Source organism: Lissotriton helveticus, chromosome 2_2, assembly GCF_964261635.1.
Source record: "Lissotriton helveticus chromosome 2_2, aLisHel1.1, whole genome shotgun sequence".
Taxonomy (NCBI): Eukaryota; Metazoa; Chordata; class Amphibia; order Caudata; family Salamandridae; genus Lissotriton; species Lissotriton helveticus.
The window spans coordinates 80,029,714-80,044,873 of record NC_136060.1 but is presented as its reverse complement, the minus strand read 5'-3'; the positions used below and the strand labels follow the sequence as shown (position 1 = coordinate 80,044,873).

Sequence of the window (15,160 nt, the reverse complement as noted above, 5' to 3'; positions counted from 1 at the left end):
GGGATTTCCAGGTAATATCTACACCAGTGCCTTAAAAAATGATATATAAAGTCAAAGTGGTTCCTTGTACTCTTCCTTTCTCTCTTAATTATAGAATTCCAGAGTTCACACAAGTTAAGATTATCCTTTATCTATTCTATCCTTAGCCACTTTGAGGCAGACAAAGAAATCCTTCACTTATGGGAGCGTGAGAGCTCTTAGATGAAGTATAGTCTGCATCAATACATTTTGTATGCCAAATATGTTGCTCACTGTAAAAAGGCTAACACACAAAGAAGTGTCTCTACTATTGTGCTCTCAAATGTATTTTCAGCAACACTGTTACAAAATTTGGGAAGTATTCCTGCTTCAGACGTAAGGTGGCATCTTTAACCTTTAATGGATAAGTTGATGTTAAGGAGATGTCTGGGGAAGCCAAGTGGGCTTCCCCCAAACGTTCTGTAACTATTAGTCTCTAGAAGCAAGATCGATTGGAAGACTTACAACAGATAGCAGTGTTATATGCAGATCCTGTGTGAATCTCTGTTTGTGATCAGACTGTAAATTAAATACAAAACTTAGACAAAAGTATTAAAAGAATACACTAAGGCTAACGCTCCACAAATGTGTCTGTGCAATAAAATAATATTAATAATCCATTGTCCTCATTGTAGAATTGGGTTCTGGTGTGTTAGTCGGCTATTATAATTAAGCGGAGGGGGACAAGAGAAATAGACAAGGTAGACAGCTTGAAACTCGTGCACTTTTATGGCAGCTTAACCAAAAAAGAAAAAAGTAGTGCTTCAAAATTAAGCAGTCGAAGAACACAGTCAATGAGGCCATGCCTCAGGGGCGAGACAAACACAAGTGAAAGAAGTAACGCCCACGCAAGCTAACAAATAAGAGTGACAATAAAGCCACCCATGGTAAGCAGTGGGTAGGCTCTAAACTCACTGTAATCTGACAATAGGTCTGTTTGCAAACAGACAGCTTGCACTGTCTGTTAGACGATACCTAAAAAGGGTTTTATTTTTTGTAGTACACAGTTTTTAGATGCTTTTGTTATATCTCACACCCAATTACTGCCATATTGCTTGCTGGCTGGTTATAAACATAACAGCCATCTTAGAATTGTATTGTACAAACTCTAGTACTGCTTTACTAATCTAAGATGGCGGACATGTTTATAATGGCAAGTGGCTTGGCCGCACAGAACAGCGAGCTCTGGCAAAAGAATCTAAAAATGGATAGTAAAGAAAAGAATGTCCCACGCTTGTTCTTTGGCACTGTTAGGGTACACAAGCACTGACAAAGTCGATGGGCTAACTTTTGTGCGGCAAACCTATTGACTTTGCCATTTGGATTAAGTTGGCACAGGTACTGACCTTCGTTATTTCAGGGTTGGTTCACTATGTTTATTTTTCAGGCATAAGTCTAACTTCCACCTAGAAAAGGTGAAATTTAGAATATCAAATTGATGTTTAATATGAGTGAGATGTAAGTTTGCGTATGGTATGCAACATTTGCATACATAACATACAAAAATATGTAGAATAGATAAGAATATTAGGGACAGAGGGATAATATTACAAGTGGCCTTGAAGGTGCAACAAATACTCGTAAAGGAATACATTTTTGGGTTCTCAGGAGCATAATTGAATTTATGATCCTGCTGTTTTCTGTGAACCAAATAAATTCCATAAATGGCGTAGAAAGATAAAAAAGAATTCTTCATCTGGTAATTACAGTACAGAATTAAACGCATAGCCAGAAAGATGAACATAATAATCCGATATGCCTAAAGCTAATACATGCTAATGTAGCATGTGCTCTAAATAAGTTTAGAAATATATTATTGGTATGCCACTTCCTGACTTCAAAAGAACGGAAATGTGAGTTAGCTTTGTTGTGGTTGGTTCACATTCATACTAGAATGTCATAGCAATGTCAACAAAGAGTGTTTAACTCAGTTAACTTACAGTAGTGATACGATAATACATGTGGGTTAGGACAGTAGGGGCAAGCTTCCAGTGTACATGAATAACATACCCTTTTGTATGTCCACTTACATGTGTAGAATGCATATTAATGCCCAGAGCGTATTAAACCACTTGCTTGTGCCAGCGAATATCTTCCAAAGTTCAGTCTACAGAAACAAATCACCTCCTTTGTAAAATTGCCTATCTGTGTGTTATTAGAGCTTTTCATCTGCCAAGTATATTTAAACAAGTTTCATACAGTGGACAATTGTTTACCTTATGTGGAAGGTTTATTTTGATGTTACAGTGCATCAGAGCTCAAAGACATGAACGACCAGGAAGACCTGTTATTGGAGCAGTTTCTGAATCTCCCACTGCTGAAACAGGTCATCATGGATAAAGATGAATTAGTGAAAAACATCGAAGAGCTAGCAAGTAAGACTTAACAAGTTTAACTATGTATTATATGGAGGATTGTATGTACATAATGCAAGCATAACATGCTTAATATGATCTGCCACAAATAATTCATAATAAGTAACCTTTTTTAGTGAGCCAGAATGTGGTGTTACTACTGTCACTTTACCATTGTACAGCCAAAAATATGTTCAAGATTAGCATAAGGTCATGACATTGTTAACACTAATATTACTTATTGGTGTTGTGTTTCTTGCTTCTGTCAAAATGATTGACCCATTCACATAGACCAAGTAAAACACAATTACCTCCTTGAATCAACAACAATATCCTTCTGCAAACATGTCTTGTCAAAAATATCGACTACAAAAATAGTGTTGTCCTATACTTAATGGAAAGTAGAAAAATATATAGAAAACAATATTGTCCCCACTAATATTGTCAAAAAACATACAGAAATATTGTTTTTTTTAATATTCATATATTTTAAAATATAAATCTTAATTTTTTTAATATATATACCATTCATATAATGTAAATTAAATACATTTAAATAATGTTTAATACTATATATAAATATATACTTGTATAAACTTTCATATATGTCTTTATATATATATAATATAACACGATTATTAAAATATTTCATATAAGATTGCAATTTTGGGTTATTTTTAAAAATCTATTTTATATATATATATATATATATATATATATATATTACCTACTGGCGGTCGCCAGTAGGTATATATAGTTAGGATTTTTTCTCTATGGGATTTTTGAAAATTCTATGTCTAATAACTTTGGCGTTTGTGGACGGAATTGGCTGAAATTTTCAGGAAAATGGCACATTTTGTTTCTGAGTAGCCCTTAAAAATTTGGGGGGGGTTCGTCAAGGGGGGGCCGAGAAAAAAGGGGGGTCCCAAAACGTGTTTTTAACATTGAGTTTTCCATAGGGCGGTTGGCCTCACTTTTAGCCCGAACGGCTGAATGGATTTGCACGAAACTTGGCAAAATTGTAGGGACTGGTAGCCCGATGTGCCTTTTGTAGGTCTCAATATATGTGCTTCAGTGCATTTTGAGAAATTCGCGGAGATAAAATTATATGTGTATTACCTAGCTGTTGCTAACACCAGTTAGCGACGGCTAGTAGAAGATAGCGACCATCTTGGGCCCCACTTTGCATGTGAGTGATATTTATCACTAATGACATGCAAAGTGGGCATGCCAAGATGTTAGCGACTGGAAACAGTCGCTAACATCGCTATCTCCTATTATCAACTTTTGGAAATATTCGAGATAAGCGCGAATATCTCCAAAAGCTACCACCTGCCCTGAGCAGTTCTTAGCCATGTTATCCAATGGGAGGTGGATAACATGGCTAAGAGCATTAGCTCGGTAATGCATGAATATCGCTGAGTTTTCAGCGATATTAATGCATTGCGGTCGTTTTTTATCGTATTTGCGATAAACCTTGATAATAGCAAGGTTTATCTGCGATAATTTCTGACGGTAAAAAAATCGTTGCTAAGCATCGTTAGGGATAAATATCGCTTAACTTTGGTAATATGCCCCAACGTCTGTTAACGTTCGATTCGAAGGAAATCAGGAAGTGTTGAAAAACAATGTCTGCGCCATCTTGTCTTTTTTCAAATGCCACACTTTTGTCGTGCACGGCAGCCATTTTAGATGCCTTGACCAGACCCACTCTGTGCACGCTGTCGATCCTTAGCATGGCTCCCCACCCTCGCAAGCATCTGCCCCAGGCAGTGGTCACCCCCGCTCTCTGTCTTATGCATGGGTAATAAACCTCCCCCCATCTGCGCTGCTCTTCCCTGAGAATCACACCCTGTGCCCGCCCGACACCTCCCTTTCGCTCTATTCACTACCGCACCCTCTGACACTCCTTTTCCTCTGTGTCCGATTGTCCAGGCTGGTCCTAGGGTATCAGCTAGCCCTGCAGATGTAGTTTATGGCCACAGCTGTAAAGAATCACCCCTCTTCAAAGGAGTTATAGTAGATCAAGGCCCACACTCGATGAGATCCGTCACAGCAGAAGCGTTGCTATTATCTGAAAACCATCCTGTATTGTGATTGGGGAGGGGACCGAGCCTGAAGCGGAAGATTCCAGGGATGACTCTTTGTACATCAAAGTTTTTACAATTATGTGTCACATTAAAAATATATAGCACTCCGACAAAGTAGTAAGATTAAAAAACTTTAATAATTTATAAATATATACAAGAAAACAAAAATAGTAATAACATATAAACATTTTTAGGGAAAAACAACGAAGTAGCGGTCGGCTGTGCGAATAGTCCCAACGCAGCACAACGTCCAGATTTCCGGCGTGGGGCGTCGCGGGGGGTGGGTCATCAGTAGCAAACTGTTGCGCGAATAGTTCCAAGGCAGCAGAACGATGGCACCAAGGTGATGTCCAGTAAGTTGCCGCACTGGTTTTGGTATCCTACAATGCTGCTCCGAATAACGGCGTGGGGCGCCCCGGGGGAGGCGGCGTGAACGGGCCTCTGCAGGTGGAGTGTCATCTGTTGTAGTGGGGCGCCCCTTTACCGTTTCAGTTGCCATTCCGTCCGTTTTTGGTCCACTGTGTCAAAAGCCGCAATTCAGCTGAGTTGCGCCCACTCTTGCGGTGCAGCGATAGGCGGCTGTCACAGGACTCTCAAAATGGCGGCAGGCTGTTTCCTTTTTGGGCCTGGTCCACTGAAATGGCCCTGGGACACCTTGGAAATCGGACGCTTGTCTGCTAGGTCTTGGACCCCATTCTCGAAAGCGTCCCCTCCGCCTTGAGGATTCATCAAAAGTTTTGGGGGCTCCGACTCCTGCAGGCTTCTGGTGGGGAGCGGCTGCCATGATTGCTCGCGGAATGACCACGACTGAGCTACGAGATGGTGGTGCTCTCATGCTGACGCCAGCTTCAGTCTGAAACATCCAGAAACAAGGTGGGGCTTTCATCGTTTGGGAAAAAAAAAAGTTTTCATCCAATGAAAAGTGTTATTTTTAGGTCACATGATCAAGCCTTCCATCATTAGGAAACCAAAAGTAAAATGAACCAATGAAAAGTTTTATAAACAAGTCACATGACCTGTTATGCGGCAGAGGGTATAAAATGCGGAGAAAATACGTTGGCACGTGAGGCGGCGTCAGTAGCGGACCGATGTGCGAATAGGCCGAAGGCAATACAACGCGCCAAGATCCTGATGGCACCGAGGTGGTGTCATAGTTGAGAGTTCTGAGCAGCGGTTGTAACACTGTCTGAAGCTTATTTGCAGCTGCTGCAGCTTCACTACGCGCCAAGATCCGGATGGCACCGAGGTGGTGTCTAGTAAGGTGCACTGGTGTGGCCATCCTACAATGCTGAAAGTCGGCGTGGGGCGCCCCGTTGGCCTGTGAGTTTGCGTCAGTAGCGGACCGATGTGCGAATAGGCCGAAGGCAGCACAACGCGCCAAGATCCGGATGGCACCGAGGTGGTGTCTAGTAAGTTGCCGCACTGGTGTGGCCATCCAACAATGCTGAAAGTCGGCGTGGGGCGCCCCGTTGGCCTGTGAGTTTGCGTCAGTAGCGGACCGATGTGCGAATAGGCCGAAGGCAGCACAACGCGCCAAGATCCGGATGGCACCGAGGTGGTGTCTAGTAAGTTGCCGCACTGGTGTGGCCATCCTACAATGCTGAAAGTCGGCGTGGGGCGCCCCGTTGGCCTGTGAGATGGCGTCAGTAGCGGACCGATGTGTGAATGGGGCCGAAGGCAGCGCAACAATATTTTCGGAATAGAAGACACCACTAGGCGCTGAGATGCCAAGATCCGGATGGCACCGAGGTGGTGTGTAGCAAGTTGCCGCACTGGTGTGGCCATCCTACAATGCTGAAAGTCGGCGTGGGGCGCCCCGTTGGCCTTTGAGTTTGCGTCAGTAGCGGACCGATGTGCGAATAGGCCGAAGGCAGCACAACGCGCCAAGATCCGGATGGCACCGAGGTGGTGTCTAGTAAGTTGTCGCACTTCTGTGGCCATCCTACAATGTTGAAAGTCGGCGTGGGGCGCCCCGTTGGCCTGTGAGATGGCGTCAGTAGCGGACCGATGTGCGAATGGGGCCAAAGGCAGCGCAACAATATTTTCTGATTTGAAGACACCACAAGGCGCTGAGATGCCAAGATCCGGATGGCACCGAGGTGGTGTCTAGCAAGTTGTGGCACTGGTGTGGCCATCGTACAATGGTAAAAGTCGGCGTGGGGCGCCCTGTTGGCCTGTGAGATGGTGTCAGTAGCGGACTGATGTGTGAATGGGGCCAAAGGCAGCGCAACAATATTTTCTACAATATTTTCGGAGTAGAAGACACCACAAGGCGCTGAGATGCCAAGATCCGGATGGCACCGAGGTGATGTCTAAGTTGCGGACCGATGTGCGAATGGGGCCAAAGGCAGCGCAACAATATTTTCTGAAGAGAATACACCACAAGGCGCTGAGATGCCAAGATCCGGATGGCACCGAGGTGATGTCTAAGTTGCGGACCGATGTGCGAATGGGGCCAAAGGTAGCGTAACAAGATTTTCTGTATGGAAGATACCACTAGGCGTTGAGATGCCAAGATTCGGATGGCACCGAGGTGATGTCTAGCAAGTTGTGCCACTGGTGTGGCCATCGTACAATGGTAAAAGTCGGCGTGGGGCGCCCTATTGGCCTGTGAGATGGTGTCAGTAGCGGACTGATGTGCGAATGGGGCCAAAGGCAGCGCAACAATATTTTCTGACTGACACCACAAGGCGCTGAGATGCCAAGATCCGGATGGCACCGAGGTGATGTCTAAGTTGCGGACTGATGTGCGAATGGGGCCAAAGGCAGCGTAACAATATTTTCTGTATGGAAGATACCACTAGGCGTTGAGATGCCAAGATTCGGATGGCACCGAGGTGATGTCCAGCAAGTTGCTGTACTGGTGTGGTCATCCTACAATGCTGAAACTCGGCACGGGTCGCCCCATTAGCCTGTGAGATGGCGTCAGTAGCGGACCGATGTGCGAATAGGCCGAAGGCAGCACAACGCGCCAAGATCCGGATGTCACCGTGGTGGTTTCATAGTTGAGAGGCACTTCATCTGCAGTGGGGCGCCGAGATCCGGATGGCACCGAGGTGATGTCTAGCAAGTTGCTGTACTGGTGTGGTCATCCTACAATGCTGAAATGTAGTGGGGCGCCCCTTTACCGTTTCAGTTGCCATTCAGCTGAGTTTCGGCTGCTCTTGATGCTACAGCGACAGGCGGCTGCAAGAGGACTCTCAAAATGGCGGCCTGTTCTTTGGATTTGGGCCTGGTCCACTAAAATGGCCCTGGGACACCTTAGAACTCGGACGCTCGATTTTTTTTTCCTTTCCTGTACATGCAAAAAAAGGTAAATGCCCGGTACGTTACACGCTTCATCTGCCACGATGAACTCTCCAGAGGAACCGAAAAAAAATATAGTTGTGGTAACTATACCATGCATCGTCATATGGAGAGGTGGCACCAATTAATTATAGTGCTGCATAAAAGAGAGATTTGGAGGAGAACCCCTGACCTGCTAGTACATTCATCAAAGAAGTGGCACTGAGAGCTTCAGAGGCAAGGGAAACGGTCCCAAATATTTAGAAGAACTTTGGAAAGATTAAAATGACATGTTTAGATTGTGGTAAATTAATTTCATGTGGACAGATGAGTGTTACTCTAATAAATACAGCATATGAACATCATCATAGTCGATGGTTGGTAGAGACATTTTGACTATATCCTGGACCTGCCCGTCCTCGCCCAAAATGGCGCCGGAATAAATGGGACTCGTAACTCCTTGTTGTGTACTGGTTGCAGAACCTTGAAATCACGAGATACGTATGCAGTTTTGAAGCACATGGCGGGCGGGGACGAGAATTGATTGAATATTTCGACATCCCTATTGATATTAAGTTCTGATGTGTTATTGATTACTGTACTGTTGAAAATTCGAATTAACGTCACCCATGGTACTTGCCCGCAAATGTATATCTAGATAATTTTATTGTAACTGGCCCTGTCGTATTTTAATTATAAAATGTACGTCCACCGATTCCGTAACTGTTAGACACCTTAGTTCTTGCAACCTAATGGCCCGCCCGTTACGTTCCTCTACAGTGTAAATGTCTATTCATCATATACGATTACAGTTTGCTCCGTGGCAGGCCCACGTGGTTATAGGCTCGTATTTGTATAATGAAATTTTCACAATAAAGGTTTTTAAAAGAAAACATGGTAGTAGTATATACATTGGTAAAGTTTTTAATAATAGTCACTGTTTTAGAATCATTAAAAGGCAAGTGAAATAAAGCAGACCAATTACATGAAGGGTAAAAGGTATAATACGAAGGAACGCAGTAAAGATAAATGGTCAAGGGCTGTTGTGTTTTCTATTCCTGCAACATAAAGTGATCGATAAGAATCTCATATTCAGGCGTATCGGCGACTAAGACAGCAGGTCGACCCTCTTTTGCTCAACGGCTCCGTCATGGGACGAAGAAACGCTCTTTTTCTCGAAAAAAGAATATATTTTACTTGCAGGACAGTTGTAAAATTTCCGGGAAAGTACATTAGCCTGGAACATTATAACATATATTTAAGAAAAAATAATGTTCGGAAGTAATTAAAAGCGTAATTTTTAGGTGATATGACCAAGCCTTTCATCATTACAATAAGAAAAGTAAAATGAACCAATGAAAAGTTTTATTAACAAGTCACATGACTTGTTATGCTTACGTTACGCGCTGCGCGCCCCGGATGACTTCCGGATGCGCTAACGCGGCGCGTCATATGACGCATTACGCGACAACGCAGGTCCAGAATATAGTCAAAATGTCTCCACCAACCAGCGGTCGAAACACAACCCCTTTCAGCAGGCTAAATAGTTCTGTTAAATGACAACAGAAGGGACAGGCAACAAGAACCATCAGTCAAAGAGGGGAGGGCTAGTTCTTCTCTACCGGGTTACATTGGGGCGCTACCGGAACTGATCGAATTGGTAGTCTACAGTGTTTCTGGATGTTTCAGACTGAAGCTGGGGTTAGCATGAGAGCAGCACCATTTCGTAGCTCTGTTGTGGCCATTCCGCAACCAATCATGGCAGCCGCTCTTTATCGTTATTTTGGGCGGGGTGGGTGGCGGAGCCGAGCTGTTTTGCAGCCATCATTGTGTGGAGTTCAGTTCATCTCACTAGTTTTGTATTTGTCATGAGGGGTTGTTCCTAATGTTTCTATTTTAGCGAGGTCAAAAAGAGATCCCATTAGTGGCCTACTGATTTTACTCGATTCCTTTTCTTTTTTTTTACACGATTTTTCGTTATCTGCAAAGACTAAACAGAGTATTGCGACTCTGTGTTTGTTTGTAAATAGAGAATGAACCAAAGAGAACTAATTCTAAAACAGTAAATACTTGGATAACAATCAATCAAATGGAGAGAGAAGCAGGCACGACGGATTACAACGGGGGCAAAGGCCTGCGTTAACTACCTTTCACTATCTGCAAAGAGAGAGTACTCCTAATAGAAATGAGGGGGGGGGCACCATTCAAAGCAGATCAGTGTGCATAAACACGAAAATGTTTTCACTTACCACGTACTTGACATTCGACAGCTTATGATATTTGCTATTAAAAAACCATTGAAATTCACTGAAAAAACCATAGGTTATAGACCATATATAGTTAGGAATTAGCATTTACAAAACCTTGAAAATTCACTGAAAAAACCATAGGTTATAGACCATATATAGTTAGGAATTAGCATTTAAAAATCCTTATTTTACTCACACAAAACCATTGAAATTCCATATATAGTTAGTTGCACTAACTATATATCGCGCACCCGCAATCCACTGCTGATGATGTCACATATTACATCATTCATGACATGGTCAGTGACATCACTGATGACATCACTGATGACATCTCAAATGACATCACTGATGACATCTCATTTGACATCAATGACCACATCACTGATGATATCATTCATGTGACAATACAATGCATCTCCTCACATTTTAATATAACCTCTGTTTCACCCAGTGTTAAATACAGAGTATAATTTTTGAAACCATTGACACACCAATACTAGTTACTACATACGCACTCACTGATTCGTACGTCTACACACACATTCACTCATTCACCCATACAATCATTCATACATACAATCACTCATCTTTACAACACTATCATATGCACTCATACACCTATACAGACACTCACACTCTGCCACTCATCCATGGAGTTACTCACACACCTAGTCAGTCCTGTAAAGAATCAATCACACTTCCATTTTCTAGTTTATACAGTTAAACATAGAGCACCTTACGTTTTCAACCATATACTAACACATACTTAGTCTCTTATACAATCATTGATAGTAGTACACATTGATCTGCACAGAGTCACACACCTGCCAGCCAGCCACACACACACTCAGTCTCCCATGCAAATACTTGGGCAATCAATCAATAACCCATATAGTTACTCATATAGCTACTGATCAACACATGCAGCAGTTTACAGAACAACAGACATAATGATGCACAAATTAAGACAGTTTAGTCACTAACCCATGCATTCAGTGAGACACATTTAATCACTCACTCATACAGTCAGTCACGCACCTACTAAATCCTTCATCCAGACACTTCTACATCTACTCATTCTTCAATATGTAAAACATATTTAAACTTTACAGAAACACACAGTCACTGGATGATGTCATCAGTGATGTCATTTGAGATGTCGTCAGTGATGTCATCAGTGATGTCATTTGAGATGTCATCAGTGATGTCATCAGTGATGTCACTGACCATGTCATGAATGATGTAATATGTGACATCATCAGCAGTGGATTGCGGGTGCGCGATATATAGTTAGTGCAACTAACTATATATGGAATTTCAATGGTTTTGTGTGAGTAAAATAAGGTTTTTTAAATGCTAATTCCTAACTATATATGGTCTATAACCTATGGTTTTTTCAGTGAATTTTCAAGGTTTTGTAAATGCTAATTCCTAACTATATATGGTCTATAACCTATGGTTTTTTCAGTGAATATATATATATATATATATATATATATATATATATATATATATATATATATATATATATATATATATATATAAAATATTATCAAATCAACTTCAAAATATAAAAACTATAACATCCACCCAAAAAAAGACATTAACGAAAAATATTATAAAATTAAAAAACGAAATTTTATATATATATATATATATATATATATATATATATATATATATATATATATATATATATATATATATACACTAATAATTTAAAAACATAGATATATTTAAACAATGTTAAGAAAAGTATTGAAGTCTGGAAATCATAGATATATTATTCCTACTCCAGTTTATGCAACAGTATTGAAATCATAGTCTTTCAGAGGGATTACATTTAAGATTCCCACTCCAAATAGGTCAAAAGTAGGGAACGTTTTGGACTTAGGAGGGGTTAAATTTACTATTCCCACTCCAGTCTGTGCAACAGTGGGGAAGGTACTTCACTTCAATACATTGCATATTTGAATAACCCTATTAATGTAGAACAAGTATAAAAGTTTTAATATGATCATTATTAATTAACCCAAATTATATATTTTTTAAATGTATTTACTTAATGTTAAACAATTTTATGATTATCAATTAAAAAGATTATTTATTTACTTCTTAATTTCCCACACTATACCCCCTCAAATCTAGTAGCCCACACTTAAAATATAACTAAAATAAATAAGTATAACACAATTCGTATAACTAATAATACATTAAGTAACCATGTTTAAAAATATTATTAATAATTAATCAAACAATAACACACACAATTAAAATAGGAACTAAAACACATTAAGATACCTAAAAGGGCAATATTTTATAACTATAATATTGAAAATAATATAAACGATATTCTTGACAGTGAGATTACTTGCCTGAAAAAATCGATATTCTTGACAACAATATACCTGCATCACGATATTTTTGTATCACAATTTTTTTTGCCGATAGTTCTGTATCCTAATACTCACAACTAGATATTTTGTCCAAATACTACCTCCTCATTCTCATCCCAGTACTTACAATGCAAGGTATACCTCATGCTCCACCCCCTTTCTCACAATTCCTCAAGCTCGTTTTTATTTCCCAAGACACACGTTAAACCAGTCCCTGTAAATCCTCTCGTTCTCTCATTTCTTTGGGCTCCTGAAGTTGCTTGGATACTCCTGCTTACATTCAAATGTTCTCATTTGCCAGCCACCTGTTATTTTCTTTCCTTAAGACATTTGTCGCTCAGGACAAGTTTCCCAGAAAACCTCCCCTGGGGCTTGTGCTTAAGAGCACATGTTCTCTCTTCTTGATCGTGACCTCGCGAGTTGTAATAATTAAATGACCTCTTGTTGTGTTGAGAATGTCATCTCATAAAGCCGGTTTTAAGCCTTGCGATGCCCGTTACCGCCCGAGGTCGGTGATGGGCCCACACCTTATCTGTTTGTGGTGCCTGGAGTGCAACAATGACACCAATTCATGACCCGATTGCTGGGCCCTGGCCCCGAAGGCTTTGAGGGAGCAGTCCTTGAAGCTGCTAGCTTCCCGGCACAACTCTGCTGAAACCGAGGGCCTGGTCGAGGGGAAGGTCCTCGGATCATTTGTGGAGCCTGATGTCCTCTTCGTCCCATTCGACGTCCTCATGACACTCTGGTAAGAGGCACAAGAAAAAAAGATAGAAGTTGAAACATTCTTCAACTTCTCCTCATCTGTTGGATAATGCAACAAGGGTGCATCAACACTTGAGGCATGGCTCTTCGAAGTCTGCTCCTGGGCTGACTCTGTGCCTCCTTGACTCTCCGGGTGCCAGAGGGATCCCCACCCAACTCAGAGTGTTATGAGGCCCTACGCCTCACATTTGGGTTGCCCGACCCCATCAACGCATCTTCAGGTCGATGGGGTCAGAACCCATCTGCTTCTGCGCTGCGACTCTGGCCCAGGCTCCGGTTGGCCCCCAAGGATCCCTTCCTGGGTCTGATCGGTGCCGGTTGTACCCTCGCGACCTTCCATGGCTCCATCCCCATTGTTATCCTCAACTCTGACATGGAGCTGGATGGGCGGCATCCCAAGGCCGACAGGAACAGTGCTTCCTAGATCAAAGCCTGAGCCCTATTCCCATGGGCTAGGACTCTGAGAGGAATGGAAGGGGTCGCAGGACCCTGAAGATTACCAGCTTTAAGTAGAAGGACTGGTGTGAGGAACTGGAGGAAGTGGGTCAAGTCAGTGGTCTGGATACTTATCCGGTACAGGTATGCTTTCTCCCTCTACCGTGGCTACGGAGGAGGGAGCCGTGTACGTAAAGGTGGTGCAGAGGGCAGCTGAGGTCCTTACCCTTCTGTTAACCTTTGTGGCAGCCAAGACCAACATCTTGACAGAGGTCCTGCAACCCGGAGTCTGTTTATCGGAACCCAAACTCCTGCTCAATGATTCCCTAACTAGCGTCCTGTTGGGAACCTGGTCCAAACCCTACACAGGGGATCCTGTGAATAGGAAGATCATCCGCCACCATCGCCCCATGCCAGGGGACCCAAACTTCCACACCCAACACCCAACCTTGGAGAGCTTGGTGGTCCAAGCCTAGACTTCCCAGGATGCATTCCCTACTGCTCCCTGGACATGGCATCCAAAAAGCTAGAATCTTTTGGGAAGAAAATGTTTTCTTCTGTCAGCCTAGCATTGCGGTCTATGAACATCGCATGCCTTTTGGGATGTTACTCCCACACACTGTGGGACACGGTTGTGCAAGTGCTGCCACAGGTCCCGGAGGAGGCCCATGCCATACCCTCTCAGGCTATTGCTGATGGGAGAGACGCTGGAAAGTTCACAATTAGTTGTGGATTGAACACAACCGACTCACTGGACAACCGGCTTCATCAACGGTGGCCCTAAGGAACCATGGCTGGTTAAGGATGGATGGCTTTTCAGGGATGACCAAGCTTCCCTTATGGGTATGCCCTCTTATGGGCACCCATATCTTTGGAGACAATGCAGATTCAGCGCTGGAGTGCTTTACCGACTCACGGGCTACTGACATGTCTTTTGGCCTTTCGGCTGCTCCACATCACCCTCAGCCTGTCTTTTGCGGCTACAGAAGGGGCTTTCAACCGCACCACTACCCTACCAGCCACCCAAGCCGCACATGCTCCCCAGCCTCTGTGTGGAAGAGGGCGTGGTACCCACAGACCTCGTGAGTCAAGTAGCCAGCAGTCTGGTCCTTCCATCACCCCCAAGCCTCCGGCAGCTGCAGCCACCAAGCCCTCCTTATCATGCCCCTTACGATCATGGGCATCTAGGTGGTGGCCGGCTCCACCATCACCTGCCCCACTGGTAGTCCATAACATCGGACAGGTGGGTCTTGCAGATTGCCTGAAGGGACTACTCCCTCCCCTTCAAGACTACCCCTTCCTTGGTGGCACCATCTCACAACCACCTGACGGAGGATCATTTGCACTTGCTCCATGAGGAAGTCATTGCGCTTTTGGCCAAGGGGCCATAGAGAGGCTTCTGGGGCCACAGGTAGGCTGTAACTTCTATTCCTGCTACTTTCTGGTCCCCAAAAATGACAAGGGCCTGCATCCTATCCTAGACCTCCGAGCCCTCAACTTCATCCTCCAAAAAGGAGAAATTCTAGATGCCCATGCTAGCTCAAGTCTTGTCTGCCCTGGACCCAGAA

At 43.0% G+C, this 15,160-nt stretch overlaps 1 protein-coding gene across 2 annotated transcripts in view; it reads left to right on the top strand.

The window, feature by feature from the left end:
• VPS37A (VPS37A subunit of ESCRT-I) overlaps positions 1-15,160 on the top strand; it is a 310,413-nt gene that overhangs the window by 182,405 nt on the left and 112,848 nt on the right. For both annotated transcript variants that reach the window (XM_078678128.1, XM_078678129.1), the window contains exon 7: positions 2,266-2,393. In XM_078678128.1, coding sequence (XP_078534254.1) covers positions 2,266-2,393 — 128 coding nt within the window. The remainder of the gene's footprint in view (positions 1-2,265; positions 2,394-15,160) is intronic.